The 23,630-nt window shown below is 39.4% G+C and overlaps 1 protein-coding gene across 1 annotated transcript in view; it reads right to left on the reverse strand.

Moving 5' to 3' along the window:
• Positions 1-296: 296 nt before the first annotated feature.
• Positions 297-23,630, reverse strand: part of sntg2 (syntrophin, gamma 2) — a 110,826-nt gene continuing 87,492 nt past the window's right edge. The window contains exons 15-17 of the mRNA XM_085256780.1: positions 2,893-2,985; positions 2,393-2,503; positions 297-1,403 (exon numbers count right to left, since the gene is read on the reverse strand). Coding sequence (XP_085112906.1) covers positions 1,275-1,403; positions 2,393-2,503; positions 2,893-2,985 — 333 coding nt within the window. The 3' untranslated portion in view covers positions 297-1,274. The remainder of the gene's footprint in view (positions 1,404-2,392; positions 2,504-2,892; positions 2,986-23,630) is intronic.

Genomic DNA, 23,630 nt, shown 5'->3' on the forward strand with positions numbered 1-23,630 from the left:
CTTGTACTTGTTGGTATTCTCTGATCAGTGACCTCTTGGTGAAAAGACCCAAGTTACTAACTCACAGAATTAAACTACTCAGTTTAATGAGACTGTGCTGCAGCCCAGTTCAGTTGAAAACAAGTAGTGGAACAGGCTCTTCCAATAAAACGTAGCTACCTGTGCAGCGTTTTCTTTTTGTTTTTGGAAAAGACAGAAAAAGTATTTTTGGCGCACAAATGCAGTATTAAGACAGAAATCAGCAGCTGGGCTAGCAGATTCTAAAGTGTGAAAGTAGACACATGTAGACCCACAGGGAGCTTTAACATGCCTTGGATGACAAAGTTGAACTCTGTAAGCGATTTATTGAAACTACAGCAAACATGTTATTTAACACTAAAACCATTACAGAAAGTTGAAGATGCACAGTATTTTCACCATATCAGGATGAGATTCAGAAAAAGAATTAAAAAAAAAAAAAGGACTCTAACAATACTGTGAAGCTTAAAATGTTGTTTGCCAGAGAAATGCAACACTCTGGACGTTTGCCTTTTTATTTGATACAAAAGATGGAAACAGTAACACAAACAACTTGCAATTTATTCCAAACCAGTGAAGTACTGAAGCCTGGCACCAGCGCTGCCTTTGGGAAGTTTCTTTAATTTTAGTCTGGGCCCGTATCAGAGTGCTGTCGAGTCAACTCGGTGGTTATTTGGAGGCTATTATTTTTGCTTTTTATTGTAAGGTGCTTGCGGTACCTTTTCAGACATGACATTACTAGGTAAACCACAGGAAGTTTGGGGGGATTTAAAAAAAAAAAAAACAAGAAAAAAAGAATACGCTTTCTCATCATTGTTGGAAATATCCCTGTCAAAGGCCTGTTTTAATCCTGTATCCCCCTGTGACGATATCCGCTTCATTTACCCAGCTGAAATTTCTTTTATTTTTAATTCATTTTTAGGTTTTCTGTTAAACACAGCGGCAGCTACATTTTTTTTATTTTTTTATCATAGGTGTTAAGTTTCACTCTGAATAATTATCAAATGGGGGGGGCAAACAGAAGAATGGAAGGACTGTATATCTTTTCCCACTGGATATCTCTAGTTGTCTAAAAGTGAAACCTCATCTTTCCTTCAGTAGATCTGACATTACCCACCTCAAGAGTCTTTTACAAAGATGTCTTTTTCAGAAGTCCATACAAAAATAGCAAGAACAAGATATACATATCAATGGGCTCTGTGCATAAAATACTGCTGATTTGCCTCAGGTGCACATCACGATGAGGACGTGTCTTCTTAACTGTTCGTGTAATTTCCAAGGAAGCTTTGACTGCACATAAAGAGAGGGTCCATGGAGGCCACTTTGGCAGCGATAAAAGAATGTATACAGTGGAGGACGGCTGTCAGATTAGCAAACTCCAGCTCCTGAAAAGCACACGTCAAGGACAAGAGACGCACTGATTAGTCCGTTATGTTCACAATCCAAATCACAGTATTTAAAAAAGTTAACAGGTAATTGTGGTTTATTAATTAATTTGGCAGTTGTGGCTGATGCTATCTGCACTCTCCACATCTGTCACAATACTAGGAGTTGCACAAGAGAATGATAACAGTGTATGTCAGGGTAACTAGCTTCTTCCAGCATGATTTATATGCAGCCAGGTCATATTTAGACAATGACTTTTTTTTCTGGTAATTCACTAGAGTGGATTGATGTGATTAAAGTTCAGTCATTCAGCTTAAATTCAAGAGGTCTAACAAATGTAAGGCAATAATGCATTTAAAAAAAATCAACAATCTGGTTCACTGTTAAAACGAAGGAATCAACTGGCAACACTGAAATACCTGAATGACAAGAGCGCTCTCACTCTTGTCAAAGTCTGCAATCAAGAGACACTTTCAGGTAAATACAGAGGTGTAAACCACCGGCTACAATCAAGACCAAGAAGGCCAGATTAGTTTGTCAGAAAACATCTAAAAGAACCTGCAAGGTTCTGAAAAAAAAAACCTTTAGACGGACGAAAAGTGGCTGCAGGAAACACAGCAGTTTGTGCTCACGGGTTCTAGACTTCTGACACTGGCTTCAGAGAGTTTTCATCCAAGTATTGAAGAAGGATCCTTGAGTCCTTACAAGTCTGTCCAATTACTTAGGCTCCCATTTTCAGAGTTTCACATGTATAAAAATGGCCGTAACTCCTAAACAGTTAATAAAATATTTGAGTTAAACCACTTAAATAAAGCTAAAAGTCTGCAGTTTAATCACATCTTGACTATTTGATTTATGCACGGTGCTACAGAGGCAGAGACTAATTAGAAATCCCGCACTTCGAGTCACAACTAGTGTAAAAGAATCCAACTAGAATTAAACAAGTACATTTAATTTTATTAAATTGGGGCAAGAAATGTTTTATTACCTTCATTTCTATCTGCTTGCTTTCGGGATTCTTAAAAAGGAGCTTTACCCTGGTTTTCCCGTCGTCAGAGGAGCCTTTAAGTTGAGAGAACTTGTATCGCCACAGTATTGTCTACAAGGGAAGGATAAAAAACACAGCAGAGGGGTTTCAATAATGAGCACAACAGGCTGCATGATCAGGAAATGTCATTTTAATGTGCAGTTGAGGAAACACAGCGGACCATCTTTAAAGTTATTTTATGATGGATTTTAACCAGTGCAGAGCTGCTAAATTAAACTCAAACTGTCATTTTAATAAGAGCATACTATTCTTGAAGAAATAAAGGTCTTAATGGAAGAAATTAATTTGTGCAAAATGTTAAATTTAGCATTTTTTCCCCTCAAATAGCTACAATTAGAGCCTAAGCAAACATCAGTAAGGAGATTTTGAACTGTCATCTCAAAACTAAGAACAGTTGAAGCAGTATGCCAACAAGAATTGTGAACTCGGTAAAATGTCACCTTTGAAGTGCTTTCAGAGCAGGTGAAGCCTGATGCAAAATCTATGGTGAAGCACAGCACATTCCCCTGGCTGCTGCACATGTAGCTTTTGGACTGGTGAGAGAGAATTGACATCCATTAACAAACTGGCTGACACATTTTGTGCATTACATTGCTGTACAAAGGTACTTAGTACCGCTCTGCATTAGCATCCACAGCCTTGCATCAAACCCAGAGAGGAATGGTAGTCTTGCATGCATTCACAGCAGTACCCTGAATACATTTGTAGTATAGATAAATAAATAACCTGCTTAGCATTCACCATACATCTGTGTAAACCCTCCATTATACTGTTGTTATGACAACACAAAGTATGCTTTACTTTCCAGCAGCTGTTTTGATTTGTTATGCTTTGAAAAGCACAGGTGTAACTAATCCAATTAGCAATGGCTGTGTTCCATTTAGCTGTGCCAGAATGATCATGTTCAAGGTTAATGTTGCATTCACTGACATTCACTACACCCAAGTGTCACATGCCAAAATGTCCACTGTAAGAAATGTGTACAAGCATGTTAGAGTATTTGATAAAAGTTCAGAGTATGGATTCAGTTCAATTTTATTTTCTCGATGTCAGCTGACAACAGCAATCACGTCAGTACAATTTTTACTTTTATGTTCCATGAAGCAAATCTGCTCCACCACACCTCAATGTGTGCAACTGGATTGAGATCTGGTGCCTGTGATATGGGCCGCATCCAAATTCTGACCCTGCCGCAACAGAAATCGACTCATCGGAACATTCAACATTTTTCTTCTACAGCGCCAAATCGCAACAACAGTCGCCTCATGGCACTTTATATGGTAGACCCCTATAATACAGACAGAGAAAAACCCAGCAATCATATGACGCCCTATGAGCAAGCACTTTGGCAACAGTGGGAAGGAAAAACTCCCTTTTAACAGGAAGAAACCTCCAGCAGAACCAGGCTCAGGGAAGGGCGGCTAGGATAAAGACATGCTGTGTAAGAGAGCCAGAGATTTATAACAAGCATGATTCAATGCAGAGAGGTCTATTAACACATAGTGAGTGAGAAAGGTGACTAAAGCAGAAATACACAATGCATCATGGGAATCCCCAAAAAGGCTACAACTATTGCATCATAACTAAAGATGGGCAAACACTGTGCAATTTGGGTTTTTTTCCATTCAGCAAAACTCAAACTGCACGATTGACTCGCAGGGGTTAGACGTTTGTAGGTCATGATGCAGGGTCTCACACTATACGGCCCGATGCTCTGATGCGACCTGAGTGCTCACACTGTGCATGTAACCTTCATGTTATGGACACAGAAAATCTGTCGCTCGCTCTCCCTCTGTCTTTCACTCACACAGACGCGCACACACCACCACCATCAACTTTGCAAAATTGCTAATGAAAAACATTGATCAGGCAGCTGTGATTGAGTAGCAATGTCCATCCAATTATTTTCACGGTTGTTGTGGTCGTGATAATTTTGTGAGGCCACATCGAAAAGGCTCAGATGAGCTTGCCAAAGTTGTGCCTCCATCACTTGTGTCCAGATCACATGCTGCACTGCCGTGCTGCTCCGTCTCTTCACTTTCATTTCTGTGTTTGCGTGTGCGCAGAGTGAGAGGCTGCGGTGACACCCTCAAGACGGCCGACAGGATTTCAAACAGGTTTGATTTTCTTACGACCAAGATTGATGATCGGGAGCTGGTCGTGAGGTGTTAATCGCTTCTCGTTACCCCACGTATACTACACCATGCACGATACACGATGAAGGCGAAACTCGGGCCGATCACCAAAACGGCTCACGACTCAAAAATCGGCTAAAAATTATCCAAAAATTGCACAGTGTATGCCCAACATTAGGGAGGATTCAGGGACACCTGATCCAGCCCTAACTATATGATTATAGTTATGACTGACTAACTATACTACTTTTTCTAGTCTTCTATTGTCTAATTGTGGTGAGCCAGTGTGAATCGAAGCTTCGGTTTCCTGTTCTTAGCTAACAGCAGTGGCACCTTGTGTGGTCCTCTGCTGCTGCAGCCAATCTGCTTCAAAGTTTGATGTGTTATTCATTCCTAGATGGTCTTCTGCATACCATGGCTGGGTTGCAGCAAGTGGTTGTTGGATATTTCCTTTTTGGGGGACTTTTTTTCTCTTTTTGTTTGTTTGGACCATTCTCTGTAAACACAGGAATGGCTGTGTAGGGAAAAGTCCCAGAAAATGAGCTGTTTCTGAAAGAAACACACCAAGTTGCTGCCAATGGATTGGCTCATTTGTGTAACAAGCATTTGAACAGTTATGCCTAACAAACATTTATGCCGTTGAATGTATATACTGTAAGGTGAAGAGTCTACAGCAGTAAAGTGAACTATAAGCAAGGTTTTCTTGATCCTTGAATTATGTGGGTATGAGAAAAAATACATTTAGTGTAATTTAATCTACTTTTTTCAAACTCACAATGTTAAAACAAGCAGATGTACGCCAATGAAACATTGCTGTTATTTGGATCCTCATACAAACAGCATGTTCTAATTGTATGATGGACTCATTGTGAGTATAAAACGGTTATATATTTCATCAGTCATACATCATAGGCATTTCCCATGTGTAGAGCTCTTGTGAAAGTCTGACATGTTAGGCTGGCAATATCTGATAAGAAGAGCAAATCTGTTTTTGAAATGTATTTATTTATTAATTTTGGTCTTGAGCTGTTGGCACACCCAGCATCCTGTGCGGCGTTCTGATAATGTCAAGACACATGACACGGGAAATCTATTTTAAAAGGTATACATTTTTAACATTCATTTTCCTGCTGGAACACAAACAAGCATGTGTTTTCCAATTCTTTTCACGCAAATCTTTTGAAAGCACTGATGTGTAAGCTTTTCAGCCTCTGCGGAGCATTATGCCTCAAAAGGCTTCTCTTGCCTCACGACTTCATTTTTCGATTGTGCGGTCCACTCAGTTGGAATGGCAAGAAGTGTATTCTGATTTTTGTATTTGTGCTATATTTTCGTTTTATGTCCACAGACAGCAGGGGCATGGTGGTTTTTAATTATACAGTGCAGTGTGCAGAGAATGTGGCAAGGGACTGTACAGTCCTTTTACTGAAAGTGTTTTGTGCTCACAGACCTCAACCGCCCTGTCTTTAGTGGTGTCGTGAATTCAGCTGTGAAAGGAATGGGGTGAAAAAATGAAGAAAAAAGGAAACCCACAGTAGCAGGCCAGCTGCTAAGTTCTTTCTGTCACCAAATGTAAGACTCTGTTGTGACACGGTGAGCAGTGACTACACTTCACTAATTGGAAAGGATTTTTCTGAGGGAATTAGCAACATGAAATATTTTTAAAGAAAATCTCCTCAAGTCTGACAGAAGTAGGAGCATGTGTGTAGAAGGGAAAGAGGACACAGGGAACGCTCACAAGTGTGAAGATCTGCTGTGTCTGTCATAATTGATCATAAAGGGTGTCGAGGAGATGAAAAAGAAGGGTGGTAACGAAGACTGTGAAGGACGCAGATGCACTTTCTTAACCACTGAAAAGGTGCTAAATACGTACCACAAACAGCTCCAGCCTGAGGCAACGTTTAGCTCACATCTGACCACACCCTGTGTCACTGTGAGGGTAAGTGTACTTAAGTGACCACACCTAACAGAGATGTCACAGTGTACTGCCCTCACACAATGTACAACACAGAGATCGAGGAGAACAGGTTGTGTTGACGCAAGCTGTTCTCACAAGCAGATATGTTAAAAATGTCTGAGCTTGTGAGAATTTGGAACACCATCAGGACAAACTGCCATGTTTGCTGACGAGCATGAAATGTACTTACACTAAATCAAGATGAACTTTTCTAACATTATATGAAACTGAACACGAAGTTGTTTATTCAATGGCTGCATGCTTTCTAACAGGAAGCTGTTAAATAAATTACCGAGCTAAGGCGGTGGTGACAGGTGTTTTCTATTGTAACCAAAACAAATGGAATCCACCCTGAACTGACCCCACCCTCTACACATCAGTGACTAGAAGAACTTCACGTGCTGGACGACAGCCAGGCACATGGGCTGGTGTCAAGCTGCTTATGTGATGTGTCACTGCCTATTGCTTCTCAAAGACTTCCACTGTTTAAAAGGGAAACGGGTTGGGTTAGTTGGCTTTTAGAACAACATATCTAAACAATGAGTGGATTTGCAATAAAGGCTGTTCGGGGTGGATTTTCATGACTAATTGGTTATGGCTATATACTCAATGATATTAAGCCTTAGCTTTATTTGATGCTTATTAGCAAATGTTAACATGCAAATACACAAACTGAAGATAAACATGTAAAACTTCACTGCAATTGCAAACAGAAAGTAAACAAAAAATATTTTAAGAACAAAAATACAAATTTTTCTAAGAATTCATGCTCATTAAAAAAGACTTTTCAGTGACCTGCAGCATTTTTTTTTAACCCCACACTGAGGAAAGTAACTCGTAACATTCACCAACACTTTGACTGTATTGAATGCCGTAGCTGCACATAAAGTGTTAATTTGAAAATCCTCGGTGACATGTTTCTCAAGTTGACAAGATTTTAAGAAAGAAAATGTATAAATCAGTTATCATCAACATCAGGTGCCTAAAGTAACACTTGATTATTTTGATAGCTTAATATAAAAATATTCAGAAATGCCAAATCCTGGGTCATTACCCAAATGTAAAATTTGAACAGCTGATACAGTGCAGCTGTTCTGGGTTTTTTAATTATTGCTTTCAAACTCTCTTTATGTTTTAAATATTCAGCCAACATAAAAGTGCCGTGAGACCATATAGAAACGTCGTCCACTCCCCGCTGTACATCGTTTATGTCAACAGGCCGATATCAGTTAATATCAGGCAACAGAAAATGTCCCCCAAAATTTTACCGTTATTATTGTGGAAATTATGATCAGATGAAAAGTTCTTGAAGCAGGTAGACAAAAAATATGAAAGACAATGCACTTAAAGAGGACAAGTGCACCACCTACAGGGAAACACAGTTTGCAATATTCATCACCTGCAAGGAAACTTAACTTTAAGTTTGTTTTTTGTTTTTTTTTTTACCCCTTCTAGACAATGAGTTGTATTGTTCTCTTGACCTCAGACATGCTGATGTTTGAATCACGAAATTTCAAATTTAGATGCATCACTCCCGTTGCCACTGATTTTCAGTCCACTTCTTGTGTAATTTGGGATACATCGCCTTTTTCTTCCTGTTCCCTTTCCTTAAGAAAGCCTTCTTGACAGCGACACTAAAGCATTTCTGATGAGTTTCAGTGAAAAGTAAATGGTCAGATGCATTTCACAGATTCTGTGTCAGGTCTTTGCTTTATCTTTTCCCATTTATTTATTTTTTCCTAGGGACGTAACTTCATCTGCTGTCGTTCATATGTTTTGGGGTTTCTTTTGTTTTGTTTCTTTTAGGCCTGACCACTTTTCCAGTTTCTGCCATTCTTTAAGGAAACGCTTCACATCATGTCAAGATATGCCATGTTTCCGGCTAATAGAGCTTTAGGAGTAACACTGATGGTGCAAAATTACTATTTTGTGCCTGTCAAACTGTTATCGTTGGCATTTTTTTGCATAGTCAAGTAAAGAAATGAGAAAAATACTGTGTTTTTGCTTTTTTATGCTTGAGGTTCAGTAGCTCAGGCAAGTAAACAAACAAACAAACTTTTCTCAAAAAATGGTCAAGTACAAGAGGTGGACTGAAAATGAGGGAACAAACAGCCAATGTCCAAAGAAAACCTTTGAAAAACCCTGTTCAACACCATATTTACCAAAACAGTCATGTATTTGTGGACAGGCCAAAGCAAGACAGGTTCTGCATAACCCATGACTCTAACATGCTTGGTGATATTTCAGCTTATAGCATACAGCACAAGTGAAATAGTAAATGGTAAATGGCCTGTATTTATATAGCGCTTTACTAGTCCCTAAGGATCCCAAAGTGCTTTACATATCCAGTCATCCACCCATTCACACACACATTCACACACTGGTGATGGAAAGCTACATTGTAGCCACAGCCACCCTGGGGCGCACTGACAGAGGCGAGGCTGCCGGACACTGGCGCCAGCGGGCCCTCTGACCACCACCAGTAGGCAACGGGTGAAGTGTCTTGCCGAAGGACACAACGACCGAGACTGTGCAAGCCGGGGCTCGAACCGGCAACCTTCCGATTACAAGGCGAACTCCCAACTTGAGCCACAATCGCCCGAAATATGACAACTTTACTGCTAATCCTGAGTTAAAAGACCCCCATTGGTGCCATGATGGGTTTCATCACCTCCAAATAACCAAAAGATTAAAAATGTGTTAGAGGACACACGCTGGGCAGCTTTGTCTGTTATACCCTGTACTCATACCCATCAGCAGTGTTTATGTAATGCCCTGATCCAGTCAGTTTGAAGGTTAGTATACGTTGGATTCTGCTGAGTGCTCCTCAGAAACCACAGGAGGCTCGCCTAATTGGCTGGAGAACAGAGATTCACAGGCAAATTGAAACCCTTCATCACTTTCATTGGCTTCCCAAAGGACAGTGTCCCACAATTGCATCATTAAAGACTGAAAAAATGCTACATTACCATATTTATGTTTGGTTTCATACTAATAGGGAGGGAAACTGCCCATGCAGCCTCAGCTTGGTCAGAAGCATTGAGTATATAAAGTGTTTCAATGCCCTGTCCAAACGGCCAAAGAGAGAGGTTACCTGTATTCATAATGCCATTCAAATACATGCAGAAATGTTGGGCATCAATCAGCGGTTTGACATCAGATTGCATTGTTAGAGATGTGTGTCAGTCTAGTTGTTTAGCCTGGATTTCAGGCTGTCCTGAATGTCACTCGCAATTTGACAATTGACACTGATGTTACATCAAGAGCGGATTCAGCCAATCATTAGCTGGCAAAGAGCTGACTGTGTGACTGCAGCATCAAACACCCCTGCATATTATCGCTCCCCTTTGAAGCTAATGTCTGGCACAGCAGAGGAACGGGATATTGTTAAAGCAAAGAAGAGAGAATGAAATCAGGTCTATTCTTCATCCGTCCTGCAGTTTGGGTTTGCTTCTGTGCTGGAAAAACACGGCCAGTTAATGTACGAATGTGTCCATGCCTTTTGATGTTGAATGCAAGAAAATACATTAACATTCACAGAACTTTCTGTCTTCCCTTTGCTTGTGTACCCCTTTGTCAGCCTACTGTACTGGTCACATCGATCATGTAGCACAGGCTGCATAGAGGACACGAAACCTGGACAATCAAATTAATGCCCTGCATCTTAAGCACCTGCCGCCAAGTTAACAATTTAATCTTTGTATGGCTCTACTCAATAGGACACATTTCACCCACAAATCATCTGCCATTAACATTCTTATTTATAATAATAATGATATACTAGACCATTATGTTATTGAAACTTGGCAACTATCAGCTGCATACAGCTTGATCTTTAACATGCATGAATGAATGATCAGTAATTGACCCTTCTGGATTACTGCATATAATATTCACTGTTCTCTGCATGCGTTATTTCAATGCAAATAATTGCCTGGTGAGTGCCGTCTTCCTTATTTAGTTACAATTTCTATGTCCAAGTTACTTCTGAAACAATGGATCCTTGATTTCAGACAGAAGCAGACAGCGCAAGCTTCACATTTCTTGACAGTAATTACATACTTTTCACAAGTAGATTTTTTTTAAGCTTTTAAAATGCAAAGATAACATCTGCATGAGTTGGTTGAAAACTGCCTCTGGCTGACTATTATCTTTTTCTCAACATTGCAGTGCCCGTTTCTGAGCCAGAGTTGGCCTGATGCCTTTCTCCAGGTTTGAGAACTGAACATAACACAAGGTTACACAGCACAAAGTTCTATTATTATGAGAAATATTTGTATGTAAAGATGAAATCAGCAGGCTAAATCATTCTTTAATTTCTTTTGCTGCTGCCAGTCTTCGTGGATATAGATAGAATCTGTTCGAGATTAATGCGCAAGATTAGACAATATTTCCAGATAACACAGCACAGAAACCCTGTAAAACGGGTCTTAAATTTGGAGCTAATGGTTTGTTCTACATGAGCAGTACACAACAAATAACATCGACATTGAGGACTCATCCTCTGAAATGGTATTTTCAACAGTCCTCTGGTTCAATTTAACAGTAAACAGCCAATCAAACTGTTACCTTCATCGTTGAATAGCTTTGCAGCACAGTCATGTCAAATAACCGACTAACCACAGACGCAAAGCAGTAACCAAGCTTCCAAAGAATTTTGTTTTGCAAGTCCAGAGTGCCACAGAAATAATCCTAAACTCTGATAGTTTCCATAGCTCGCTTTCACAAAGTGGTGTAGGCAGAAAAGTCTTAAACGTAACACTAGATCAACACTTTAGGTACACATGGGGCCAATAAATGTGCTGTTTAAACCATAAGAGATAAGATAAGTTTTGTTATCTCTTATCTCCCTCTACTTAAACCTCTATAACGTCTCTGACCTTTATGTTTGTAGAAAGGTTGACTCAAGGTGGCCTGAGAAATGCAAGATTTACACTGGCCTCCAGGGATGAGCTACTGCTGCAAAGCTATAATTCTAACAACTGTAAGGGGTTTTTTTTTTTTTTTTTTATCAGAAACATATTTATAAATAGTTGCATTGATTTTATTTTTAACAAATTTTAACAACACATGCCTGTTTTAAAACAGCACAGAGTGCGATATTATTTTATCGTAATACAATATCTTTTAAAGTTGATTTTAAGCGCGATATTCTATAAAGCACAGTGAACCGCCTCTAACCGAGCCAGTCTGTATCTCCCACGGTTCGATTGTTGGCTTTTTATTTTTTGTGCGATGCACAGTGCCTGAAGACATTACAGTCTGGCCTGTTTGGATAGTGCAGCGCCCACAGAGCCTCGCATGAGCTCCGTGTGCTCTGATCTTCTAACTGTAGCAGCAAAGTCAAACGCATGAATTAAATATTTTGTTCAGTGATTCTCCCTGTTACAATGACAGCGTGTTTGGGGTCACAAGAGTGCTTTAACTCAGCGCTCTCTCCAATCGTGCACATGTGAACATGGAAAGTGCAAAAAAGTGTTAAATACAAACATTGTTGGGTTGGAGCAGTTGATTTTATGCCCCCACCCCCCCAGCATACATGCTGAAGGCCTGATGCCATACATTTATTCCCTTCTTTGTGACTGATAGCACATGGTGGCTGCCATGAGCATTGAACTGGGTTTTTCTACTTGGAAGCGTCTGATCCAGTGTTTTGAAGACCGGTCCAGATGCAGCCTTCTGAAAGGCTTAGGGGTGCAACATGATGTGCAGCTCAGAGAGCTCACAGATTTGCCAAACCACCAATTTTGTTCATATTGTTCAAAGTATTCTGTTGTAAAACTGAACTAACCCATTTCGAAATGCTTGTATAGATAAAAAAATGAATCTCATCTTTGTGGTTTATCCAGCTAATACCGGTTTCAGAAGTAACACCCCAGAGCGTATGGTTTGTGTGAGGTGACACTGAACAAAGAGTAGCATATAAGCCTGCAAAGCTGCTGTGGTTAATGCCATCGGTCCATTATGCTGTGAATCAACATTGTTAGGGTCAAATTTCAGGTTATTTCAGCTAGGTAGAAATGCAAGGCAAAAACTTATTGACCCAAAATGTATATTTCTTTACACTGTTCCAAGTTAAAGCCTTTTGACTTGAAATAAATTAAAGGGAAGAGTTCCCTCAACTCCTCAAGGCTTTGTGAAAAGTATAGAGTCCTGTCTCGCTGCAAAATATGTTGGTCCACAGAGAAAACTTAGCTTCACTACAAAGGCACTTAAAGTGTGAGCTAGCTATATTTTCATGGCAAATTGTAGGGGTGGGACTGGTCATTCTGAGAACTCAGGGTTCCCTTTTCATTTTGCTAACATATGGTTAACGCAGTGAGAGGGTTTATTTTAATTAAACCCATGACGTTTTCACCTAGAGAAGCAGGGAAATCAGTCATTATGAAAATACGAGGAAACAAAGTCTTAAGAAATCTGAAATTACCTTTGCCTCTGACAACCATCAAAGACGTAGTTTAGATCCTGCCCATTCAACACTCATTCACATTCAGTATCTAAGCAAATGGATTACACAATACTTACATAATGGGATTGTTACAACCCTCAGGAGACCTTTTTATTCTGAAGAAAAAATATGCATAATAAAAACTTGTTTTGTTAAATAAATGATGAAACAAAACTGATTGTTTCTGTTTGTAATAATAAAAACAAATTATCACACTGAGTGCCAAAATCTGCACTCTTATTATTTAAAAATCCACTCAGAGCCATCAAACTCGTTATCTTTGGACCAACAATGCGACACAGTGTATCAAACTGTGCCCATGTCCCTTAAGATCTCACTGTTTTCAAGCAGCTGCTACACTCAACTCCTTGGCCACCCATTTTAACAAAATACAAGTACACCACTGGCTTCTTTGACATAAAGTCTATTTAAAGATGTGCTAAAAATAATGGATTACACTCAACAGCACAAAAGTGCGTCCAAAAAAATAAAAGAGAAAGAACTGAATGTCACCTTACACTTTTTACTGCGCTACAAACTTCTGTGTTTAAAAAGAGCAAAAGAAGGACAATGAATATAAAATACAACATTATAATCTTAAAAAGCAAATACTGCCCAGAGACTGACCTGCCTTGGCTGAGGGTTTGTGCTCTGAGTGCTTCTTGTTCAATACATGAAACCACAATCTTGGGTAAGCTTGCTGACTAGACAGTTGTCCAGATGACAATCGACATCCTTCACAAGGAGAGTAAGCCACAGAAGGTCATTGCTGAAAAGGCTGGCTTGCTCAGAGCGCTGTATCGAAGCATATTAATGGAAGAGAGAAGTGTGGTTTTAAAAAAAACAAAAAACAAAAGGATGACTGCAGCCTTAAGAGGATTGTTGAGAAAAGTTCAAGAACAAGGAAGAGTTTTACAACTGATACAGGTGTCCGTAAATCAGGAGCCATCATAACACAGATGCCTTCGGGAAAGGTGCTACACTGTTACTAACTTCACCACTCCTGAATCACAGACCTCATTGGTGTCTTACCTGGGCTAAGGAGGAAAGGAACTCAGTGGTCCAAAGTTTCACCTTTTCAGGGAAAATTTTGCCGGATGGACCGGATAAACAGGGGAGAGGCTCAGAATCCAAGGTGTTTGAAGTCCAGGGTAAAATTTACCCAGTGTGCCACGTCCTCTCCTGGTGTTTTATCAAATCCAACACAGCAGAGTGATAACAGATTTTAGACCACCTCGTGCTCCCATCTGCTAACAATCCTTAAAGAGATGCTGATTTCCTTTTCCAGCAGGACTTGCTCTCAGCACCAAAACTACTACCAAATGGTTTGCTGTCCATCATCAACAAGGAAACCCCGACCCAAAAAGACAGATGAGCTGTAGCTCAGCAGTGCCTCAAGTCGATCACCTCCATGACATGCTGCAGTAATCCATGGTAAAGGAGCAACAAACAATTATTGAGTTGTGATCTTGGGACATATATTTATCTGAAATTTGAACAATATTCTAATTCGATGAGATGCACTAGTAATAGTATTACTCTTTTCTCTGTAAGGAAAAATAGCAGCATATCAACCTACAGACCAGCTGATCCCGACACTACAGCCCTAGCTACCAGGGTGTTCTTTGATACAGAAACCACATCGCATTCCCAAAAGGGAATATTGGCAAACAGCAGCACAACTGCTAGAGACATTAGTAATTTTAGCTTCCCTTGTGCAGAATAAAAATGTTATGCTGCTGCTCTATGTAAGACGGTTTTCTACAGTGATTTGGACTTAGGAATTAGCATCTGCCGAATTAACTGGAGAATGTAATTGAGTCCTGTGGAATTATGACTCTAAACTCTCAGTGACCACATGAGCTCTCCGGACATAAAAGGATTATACATGCTTCCCAAGACTTTCAGATTGTCGAGTCAAAGATGCTGCTTGCTGGTATTATACCCACGTTTGGTTTGCTGTTCAAAAGTGAAATAAGATGCCATTTAATTATGCCTGGTTCCCATGGTGACCCGGAAAGGATTTTAGATTATGACTGTGTGATTTAAATGGCTTCTGACAGGTGCTCTGCTTTGTAATATTTATAAATGTCCCTACTTAAGGGCCCCACGCACCAAAGCCCTAAGGCTTCATAGTGTTTTTAGCCTTTATCTTTGGCTGGGCGCACTTCAGAGGTGAAAGGGTGGGAATGTAGAAGAATTAAAGGCACCGCTGGCCGTTTCATGAAAAGTCTGACCTGACATGTGCCATACTTTCTTAATTCTCGAGTATAATGGACATGGCTGTGTGGAAGATTTTAAAGTTCCATGAGAAACTAAATGATACAGGCAGAGGCGACTGCATTTTGGCTTTAAGCAAGGAACTCGACATCTGTGCTTGTGATTGTGCTTATTGCAGTAGGTGAATCAAATGTTCTTTCCCCCTTCCTCAATCTGAGGCTGGAATTAAAGAAACTGGGAATTACTGTGGTAATAATGTTCAAATGGGGAAAAATCTGCGAGTCCTCGGATAATTCAGTTGTGAATTTAATGCGGCACAAACGGATTCACAGAAGGGGCTTTATACTGTGGTGAAAACGAAAACGAACAAGTGGCCTCGTTCCATCCTGCGTTCCTTTTCTGCGACGTGAGGAATGTTTTCAGAGCCGCAGCTCAATTTCCATCTTAAAAAGTACAGATGAGGGGATGGATTTGAATTAAATATTAATACTGTTTTCCTTTTCAATAATGAGCAGAAGCATACGGCTGGTTTAACGTGTTAAACTTCAGTGACATTCTTTGATTTATTTGCCTTACTAAATCCTGATCAAGCACATGTCACCGAGGTGTGCAAGTTATATTACAAATACATGAGTCTGATGTCAGTCTTTTTGCAATGGCCTAGCAAGAGGACTCGATATTTTAAAGCTTGGTCAGTGCTATGTTATGTTTTTGAAGCCAGTAGTTGCCAAGTGTGACTTTTAGGATTCAAGCAAGCTGTAATCATAAACTGTGTGGCTACAAAGCACACAAATTTGCTAATTAATGCTAAGTAAGAAACTAAGAAACAGAATGTCATCAGAGGTATTATTAGTATGTATTATCGGGCAAGTCCATGAAAAATATTCCAAAAAGTTCTGGAGGTCCAGTTCAGTGTGACTTCAGTCAGTGCTGTTAGAATCCCTGCCGATGGGGCCCCGAAGCCAAAATTCAGAATCATAAAAGATGTAAAGAAAAGGAAAAAAACCCGCCCATTTTCACCCAGTACTGTTAAGTAAAAACTACTGTACTAACACCTGGAGGCCCTAACTTCCCAGTTGTGCCCCATTTAACTACTGGAAAGGAGGCGATGTCTGACTCGGTGGGAAAAAAACCCCCATTAATCTAACTTTGAATGGTGAAAAAGAATATAAAAATTCAGCATTTCCTTTTTTTCCTGATTTTATTATATATTTTGTCAATTTCTCTAGTGAAGCAGAAGCTTTAGTGAAGGTTTAAATTATAGGCTAAGACTGTTTTTATTGTACTTTGTTCGCATTTTACTTTCATCAACACCATCAAACCCTTTTTGCACATACCTTTTTGCAGCATCTCAAGATTTCTTTGGGTCCTCTCTCCCTCTCTGTGTTGCCTGAGACTATCATCTTCACTGTGCCATTACTGAAGTTATTTCCCCTGTTCAGGTCTTTTATCTGCTTTTCATGATTTATTTGAAGTTCCACATTTACAGAAATGAAATTCACATTTAATAAATGTTGTGTATGATTCAAGGAAGAAGCCATTTATCGTTTTTTGTGCTCACGTTGCTGTTGATGGTTGTTCCACATAACGATTTTAAATTTGTTTAGTTTTGCTGATTCTGTCTTTTTCCTGAGACCAAATATATAAAAAAAGGTCTCCATTTAAATTCATCCACAGCTTCTAACCCACTAGAAGTAAACATTTCAAGTGGCCACAGTAGAATCCATAGATGCAGGTCATCTCATAAGATGCTTTTTTGGATTCTTTATTATTTATCAGAAAGTTGATTCTCATCAAACGCATTAATATTCAATCAACATTCTCCCATTTTAGAAGCTTTCTGAATTCATGATTGAAGATGAAGCTGACAGCTGTTGACTTTTAAGGAGCGGACATTTACACAAAGAAAATTACGCAAATATGCAGGAAAAAAGGAAAAGCCACGTTTTCATTTTCAGCTCGAACATCAAAGCAGAGAACAGAAAAGAAAGAGAATAGGTACTGGCTAAATAATTCAAACTTTAAAATGAATTATGTGTCAAAAGATGGAAATTTCTCGCAGCGCTGCTGCCAGATATCACACTGAATCCTGCCACAGTTCACACAATTAAAATACTCCAACACAAAGACGCCAATGGCCAAACAATTCCAGCTGCTATAAATCCCAGAGGAATATCCTTATATCCCTCACACATTCATTTGTTAATATTTACACCCAAAGCATCTGTTATTCGCCAGAAAATTTAGTGTCAGACAATTTGTTCATTACAAACGGTGAATTTTTATGCAACCCAAAAATTTGGCACCGTGCAATTATTCGACATACGGTTGAGTATAATGCAAGTATGAGCTATTGTTGTCACTTCCTTTTACACCGGCTTTGCTGCAAAAGAAAGTGACAGTGTGCACTGGAGAGGCAACAACCAGACAACCTTCAGAAAGGGTTTAGCAGGTGGTGTCCACAGACCATTGCTCTCTGCTTATCCCTCCTGACTCATTTTCCTCTATCTTTGCTGGCGTCCTTGTCACTACTAGTAGCATGAGATGGTATCTCCTGCCCATTCAGGTTGCACAGGTAGCCCCACTCCTCCTGGATGGCAAATGCATACATGCTGTTGTAAGGGGTGTCTGCTGTGTCTCCCAGCACAGTCTAAAGCATGTGGAGGAAATGCCCCATTACACAGAAAAAGCTAGATAGAGCTATAGTAGGGCACCAACCCAGCAGCAGGACCCATATCGGCTCATTTCTGTGAAGACGAGCTCTGCCAAAGTCATTCAGAATGACCTCCAGCGTGCTTCTCATGGAGTCTGTTTCTGACTAAAATATCAGACATCCTTTAGTGGGAAATCTGCTCACAGACCAACAGCGTGCAGCTCAATCCACACTTACCAGAGAACTGGTGCCAATAAGGTGCCCTGTTCTCAAAAGTAATATTGTAAAGTTACAAAGTCCTCTGTTCCCATTTTGTTAGCATGCCACATTTGAGCCATCTGACTTACAACTATTAGAAAGTCTACATAGGACATTACACAAAGCTATGCAGCAATTGAATTTAGCTGAATTTGATTTATATAGCATCAAATCACAAGGACAGTTGCATCAAAGTGCTTTATATTGTAATGTAAAGATCCTACAGTGAAACAAACTAGAGAGAGCGGACACAAATAAGATGCTGGCATAATAAATTGAAAGGCAAAGTGCTGCGTCAAATGTTTTTGGGATCTATGTGGTCTCGCACGTGCTGACTGGATAAAAAATTAGAAGCCAATTAAACTAAATTATGAAAGTTAACATAACTGAGAAAACAGGGGAAGAGCGTCCTGGGTGACTCCTGGCTTCTTAAGCTGTCTGTGGAGTATTTATGTTTAGACCTCTTGATGGACATGAAACAGCTACAACCACAGATTTCTTAACAAAGCACTCTCCACAAGAGCTTTCCACTTTAAACATTTTTGCTTAAGAGGCAATTTAATGGCTCATTGATGTGAAGACTAATTCTTTAGGTTCCTTGTGATAAATGCGCTGAAAGTAACAATAACATTTATGGAAAACGGAGTGCTGGCTAGTCGTTCTGTTTTAGAAGCAATTAGTTTCTTAATAAGACTAAGTGAAAATCACACTGAACTTCATCACTTTTAAATAACTTCTCACTGCTGAAGCATTAAATTGGCAGAAATGAGCAGTGCTGATTTTTTTTTTTTTTTAACTTTTTTTTTAACACATAATGTGGTTGACTAACACCAGGGTGTTGATCAGAAGAAAAAAAATCTAACTTCAAAACTAAAGTGCCCTCAAAAGGTGAAAAGCATTTCATACTCTGTTTATTATTGTTTTGATTTTAAAATCAAAACAAAAATGACAGTAAAGGAGAAACTATCAACTTTTGATTTCCATGCATTTTACTATTTCACAAAATAGTGAAAGTTCGTTAAAAACAACAAGCAGATGAGTTTCTTGCAGCTAAAGCCAAAGGCATACAACACGACCAGAAACCTGACTGACAGAAACACAGCTCGTCTGAAAGCAAAAAAGACAGAATCATAACAATATATAAAGAACAGCAGTGTGGGAAGATCTGAAGGAAAAGGTACCCAGTGCTAGACTTTGAAATAAACACAGGACAGGTTGCCCATAGCGAACAACTTCAGCTGATGACCGAAAAATCCCTGGAGCTGTGAAGAAGAACTTCAAAACGACAGTCAAGGACGTCACTCTCAGTCTAGAAAGCACAGGTGTGAAAATATCACAAGATCAAGACAAAAGAACGGGCAGCAGACTCCCAGAGACGAGGCTGCAAGATGCAAATCTCTTATCAGCAAGGAGGAATCCATAGGCTGGATTGGCATTTACCAAAATGTAGCGGTAGAAAGTCAAAGTGAGGAGAAAGACGAGAAGTGGCCATGATTAAAACAGGTGTGAAACCAAGACAGGCAATGGGGTGTCACCGACTGGCCTGTGGATCGGACGTTGAACCTTAATTTCAGTATTTTTATTTATTTTTAAAAAAGTGATCTTCCTTGGTAGATTCAGTGCCAGGTAATCATATAACACCATAACTTTAGTTACTTCATAGGAAAAACAAAACTAAACTGATAACTTGCTCATCCTGTTAAAATATTCATGTTTGTCTGTCTTATGAGTTTGGGCGCTTTAACATGGGGGTCAGTGGGGACCCAGTCACTGACATCAGTGTAACACTGATGAAGAACTGGGTTGGCTTCACTTTTCTGCTTTAGAAGCAGACGTGTGAAACATGAAATGTTTAGCAAATCACGTCCCATCATGGCCCCTTACGGCTGCTCGGGTACATGGATTAGTTTGTTTCCCAGTGTTGATTCATAGCACATAATGACAGCAACAGGCTCTATTCACTTCTAGTTTACCCTGGCTGTTAATAACTCTGTCTCATTGGCTGGCCCTTGTTCTCCCTACATAACAACAATCCTAAACACAAAGCTTTTAATAGAAATAAAAACTGAAGGTTCTTGAACTGGCCATCAACGGATAAAACCCGACTGAGCACATTAGCTTCTGAAAAGACTGAGGGAAAAGAGAAACACGCTAACAATACTGAACTGAGACTTCAGGTTTATCAATGAGTTTTTAGGCTTCAGCACATTTATCACAAGAAACAAATATTAGGCTTAATTGCTTTTTATTCATTTGACCTTCATTGATTAACTTACTTTTGTTCATGTGAAAAAGGAGCCAACATTAAAAGGCTTTTTTTTTTTTTTCAAAAAAAAACAAAAAAAGACAATATATGTGCATATAAACGGTGTCACATAAAAGCTAAAAGCCCATCTCTGCTTTTCTGTGTTGTGTTTTGATCTCAGGTACAAAAGTCTGAAGCAAACATTAAATTGCACCCTCGTGCAAATTAGGATTCTTTTGAAGCTGCATTGTAATAACTAGTTAGCTACATTTATTTAATATTTAATCTGCTAATTTATGTCAATACTTCAACTGATCGTCATTTTGGGGACACTCCTTTTTGTGAAGCTGTTTAATGCTTTTTATTGTTAAAGATCGTGACTATTCAAAGGGCATTTTAACAATGGGGACTGACTCACTTTTGGAACAAGCTTGACAAAAAAGTGCAAAGTGCAAAAGTCATGAACCGCCCCTCATTTCTTTGTATTTTGCTTGGAAAATGTGAAATAGGTGTAGAAAGATGCGTGGAAATACAGAATGAGAGAAAAAAGTTTGTACAGTTCTAACCTTTCAAAGTCAATACCTTACACTGTGTTGAAGAATACAGCCCGAAACCTTTATTGTTCATATCTTGAAGTAGTCTTCAGGAACAGTTCTCTAGGCTTCTCAAAGGACATTCAAAGCTTCTCTTTGGTTACATGCTGGCTGCCTTTTGTTCCATTCTGCTTCAAAATGATCCCACACTGCTTCAGTAATGTTGAGGTCTGGACTCTGGGGGAGACAATCCATGACTTTCCACTCTGGTTTTTTTTTACCCAGGCGTGATTTCACTGTGTTGGTATTAAGCTGAGAAATGAAACCTTTGGAAATTCACTGTGAAAGACAATTTTGAACCAAAAATTCCAAATCAGGATTCCTCACGGCTGTTTTTTCAGTCCACTTGTTGTGTTTGGCATACCTTTCATAGGAATGGCTTCATGACAGCAACATAATTTAACAGTAACTGAAGGGTCAGCTGTATCTCTATTTTTTTCTATTTCTTAAAAACATGACTTTTAGATACTATTCATCTACAGCAGGTAGTTTCTTTTTTCAGGTTTGCAGATTCTTCTTTTGCCCTGATTTTATCCAATTTCCCCCTTTTTTTTGTAACACATGGTGAAATATGCATTTCTCTGAAAATATTGAGGTAACTTAACACACAGTGTTGATTATGGAAGTAGTATTTTAGGGGTACGGTAAGAAGATTTATTAAAAAGCAGTTGGGCCTAGAGTTTGTTTGGGTTGGGTTATATCCAGTCAGATAATGAAAGCGGCACAATTTTAATATCAAAGAGCTCCCTCTCTCCATCATTGCCACACACGCAGTGTATATATATATATTTTTGGTAGGCACATGGAAATGCATTCAGGGCAACACAAACACATTATTTCCCTGCTAAATCAGCCCAAATACCAAATGCGCTCAGCCCTCACCTGAGGTAGCTGCAGCTTTCTCTGGATCTGGGTTTAGTATTCAGTGAATCCACTTTAAATATGAAGTGCGGCTCACAGTTGGCATTAGTTAGCCAGCATCAAAGAAATAACCTCCAAACATCTGCCCTCTGATGAAGCAGAGCCGACCACAAAGAGAACGACAAAACACCAGCAGGTGTTTGAAAAATCAAAAGTTGCCCCTGAAGTATTTCACTACAGAACGAGCACAAAAACACAGAGCTTCTGTGGCCTGGCGATGGCTTTAAACTCCTAAACATCAGTGTTAAATTAACATGCAGGCCAATAAAATCTACGAAAACAAAAAAAGACTGAAAATAAAGTGTCTTTCACTGGGAGGTTTGTCTGAACATTGGGAGGTGTCCAAGATGCAGCATTATATAGCGCCAGCTCAAATGCACTACAAAGAATTCGTGTGACTCATTGTCAGGTCCTACACCCAAAGTATTTCTGGTTGAGCCTTTTTTTCCCCTTTTGTGTGATATCACTTTGTCTGAAACAGTAAGGTTTGAGTTTTCCTGCTGTATGCTGTAACATTTTGTTATGTATGTTAAGGATGAAACATTTAAACTGAATGTATTTTAATTATTAATTTTAAGTTGCAGTCAAACTATTGGCAGCTGGCCTAGACAGCAAATTACAATGAGCTCTACATCCATATACTTGTAAGTTGCCAAAAAAATGAACTGATCTGTTATTATAATTAAGAAGTGTTTTACACATCTGTCAACTAGACAAGTGATTCGCTGGTTTGACAATCATCACAATAGTTTCCAAGGGTAGCTGCATAGGCAGACACCACTGTGATTAATATAAGCAGGCCTGAAATACGAGAGAAACTGCTCGTGTCAGAAAATAAATTCAAGCGTTGCTCCTAGCAAGAATTAAGGAAACATTTATTTATTATTATCAGAAGAAATCACAGTTCAAAAACCTTTAAAGCTTTTTGTCCCAGCTGTCATTTGTTCACCAAGCCCTGCGATGTGTAACGATCATGTAGCTCGTTGGACACAAACTAAAAGACCAACTTTTTCAGACTTTGATGACAACCAGCCTCCATGAGGGATTTCGGTCTATTTGATACCCTAAATCAAGGGAAAGATACGAAACTCAGTGCATGTTTGTCAAACTGAGAGGAGGAATGGGCTGGATGGAACTGTCAGGGGACCAGTTAAGCCCCATTTGCAAGCCAGACAAATTCATCTGAAGCAGGTAAGGCCTCTGGCATTTTTCTGAGCTGTAACCAGAGAATTCAAAAATGTTGTGGCATGTTAAGCCTGGTGTAGCCATACGACTGAATAATGATTCCCTCAGACCCAAATCCAATCTCTAATTTTATTTGCACTATCTGTGCCACGAAAACTCTTAACTGCTCACCGCGTCAAACCCGACACACCAAATCATGTTGGTGAAATTCTATTATTAAAATAACTGTTTGTAAATGTCTTTGTATATTTAAACAGAAACTAAAAAAAACCCAAAACTTACAAATATGACATTTTTGACAGATTTCAAGTAATGGTTATTCATAACAAAACTGGAATTAACAAAGGTTTCCTTAGTCAAAAGAAAAGACACGCCTGTAATTGCCTGTAATTCACCAGTGGGGAGATAATGTGTTAGATTTTTATATCACAGAAAAGAACTGATTGTTTTACTGATTTAGACGTCTTCCAAATGTTCTCTTCTGCCTGCTCCCTTTAGAGGTTGCCACAGTGGATCATCTGCCTCCATCTCACCCCTATCCCTCCTGTGTCACACCAACCCTC

This window comes from Mchenga conophoros, linkage group LG19 (assembly GCF_057382185.1).
Source record: "Mchenga conophoros isolate Kocher_MC1m ecotype Shallow Benthic linkage group LG19, M_conophoros_male_GT1.1, whole genome shotgun sequence".
NCBI lineage: Eukaryota > Metazoa > Chordata > Actinopteri > Cichliformes > Cichlidae > Mchenga > Mchenga conophoros.